Source organism: Penaeus monodon, chromosome 22 (genome assembly GCF_015228065.2).
Source record: "Penaeus monodon isolate SGIC_2016 chromosome 22, NSTDA_Pmon_1, whole genome shotgun sequence".
In the NCBI taxonomy this organism is placed as follows: domain Eukaryota; kingdom Metazoa; phylum Arthropoda; class Malacostraca; order Decapoda; family Penaeidae; genus Penaeus; species Penaeus monodon.
Window position 1 is genome coordinate 20,052,444 of NC_051407.1, and position 311 is coordinate 20,052,754.

At 41.8% G+C, this 311-nt stretch overlaps 1 protein-coding gene across 1 annotated transcript in view; it reads left to right on the forward strand.

Annotated features, from left to right (window-relative positions):
• LOC119586980 overlaps nt 1-311 on the forward strand; it is a gene marked incomplete in the record, with an annotated part of 81,895 nt that overhangs the window by 66,458 nt on the left and 15,126 nt on the right. Inside the window, 1 exon segment of the mRNA XM_037935722.1 lies at nt 19-90. Within this exon segment, the coding sequence (XP_037791650.1) occupies nt 19-90 (72 nt within the window).

The window sequence follows — 311 nt, forward strand, 5'->3', positions numbered from 1 at the left end:
GGCCGCATCTCTCAACAGGATCCATCCGGGCCTGGTTTGATGTCCAAACTGAAGTCCCTTTTTTCAACTTTCGCCCACATGTACGACCAGGTAAGGGGGACTGATGTAAATATTGACGTTTGATCTAATCCACTTCGCTTATGCATTCATCTCGATGGATATGGATGGATATAGGATTCGTTTCGAGATTATTGCGGATTTTTCGTTGTGATAAAAAAGGAATTTCTGCTTTGATGTGTATTCCTTATGTTGTCTCACTCTTTGGCTGCACTTTGTTTTCTCTCTGTCTCTTATGTCTCTATGTCTCTATG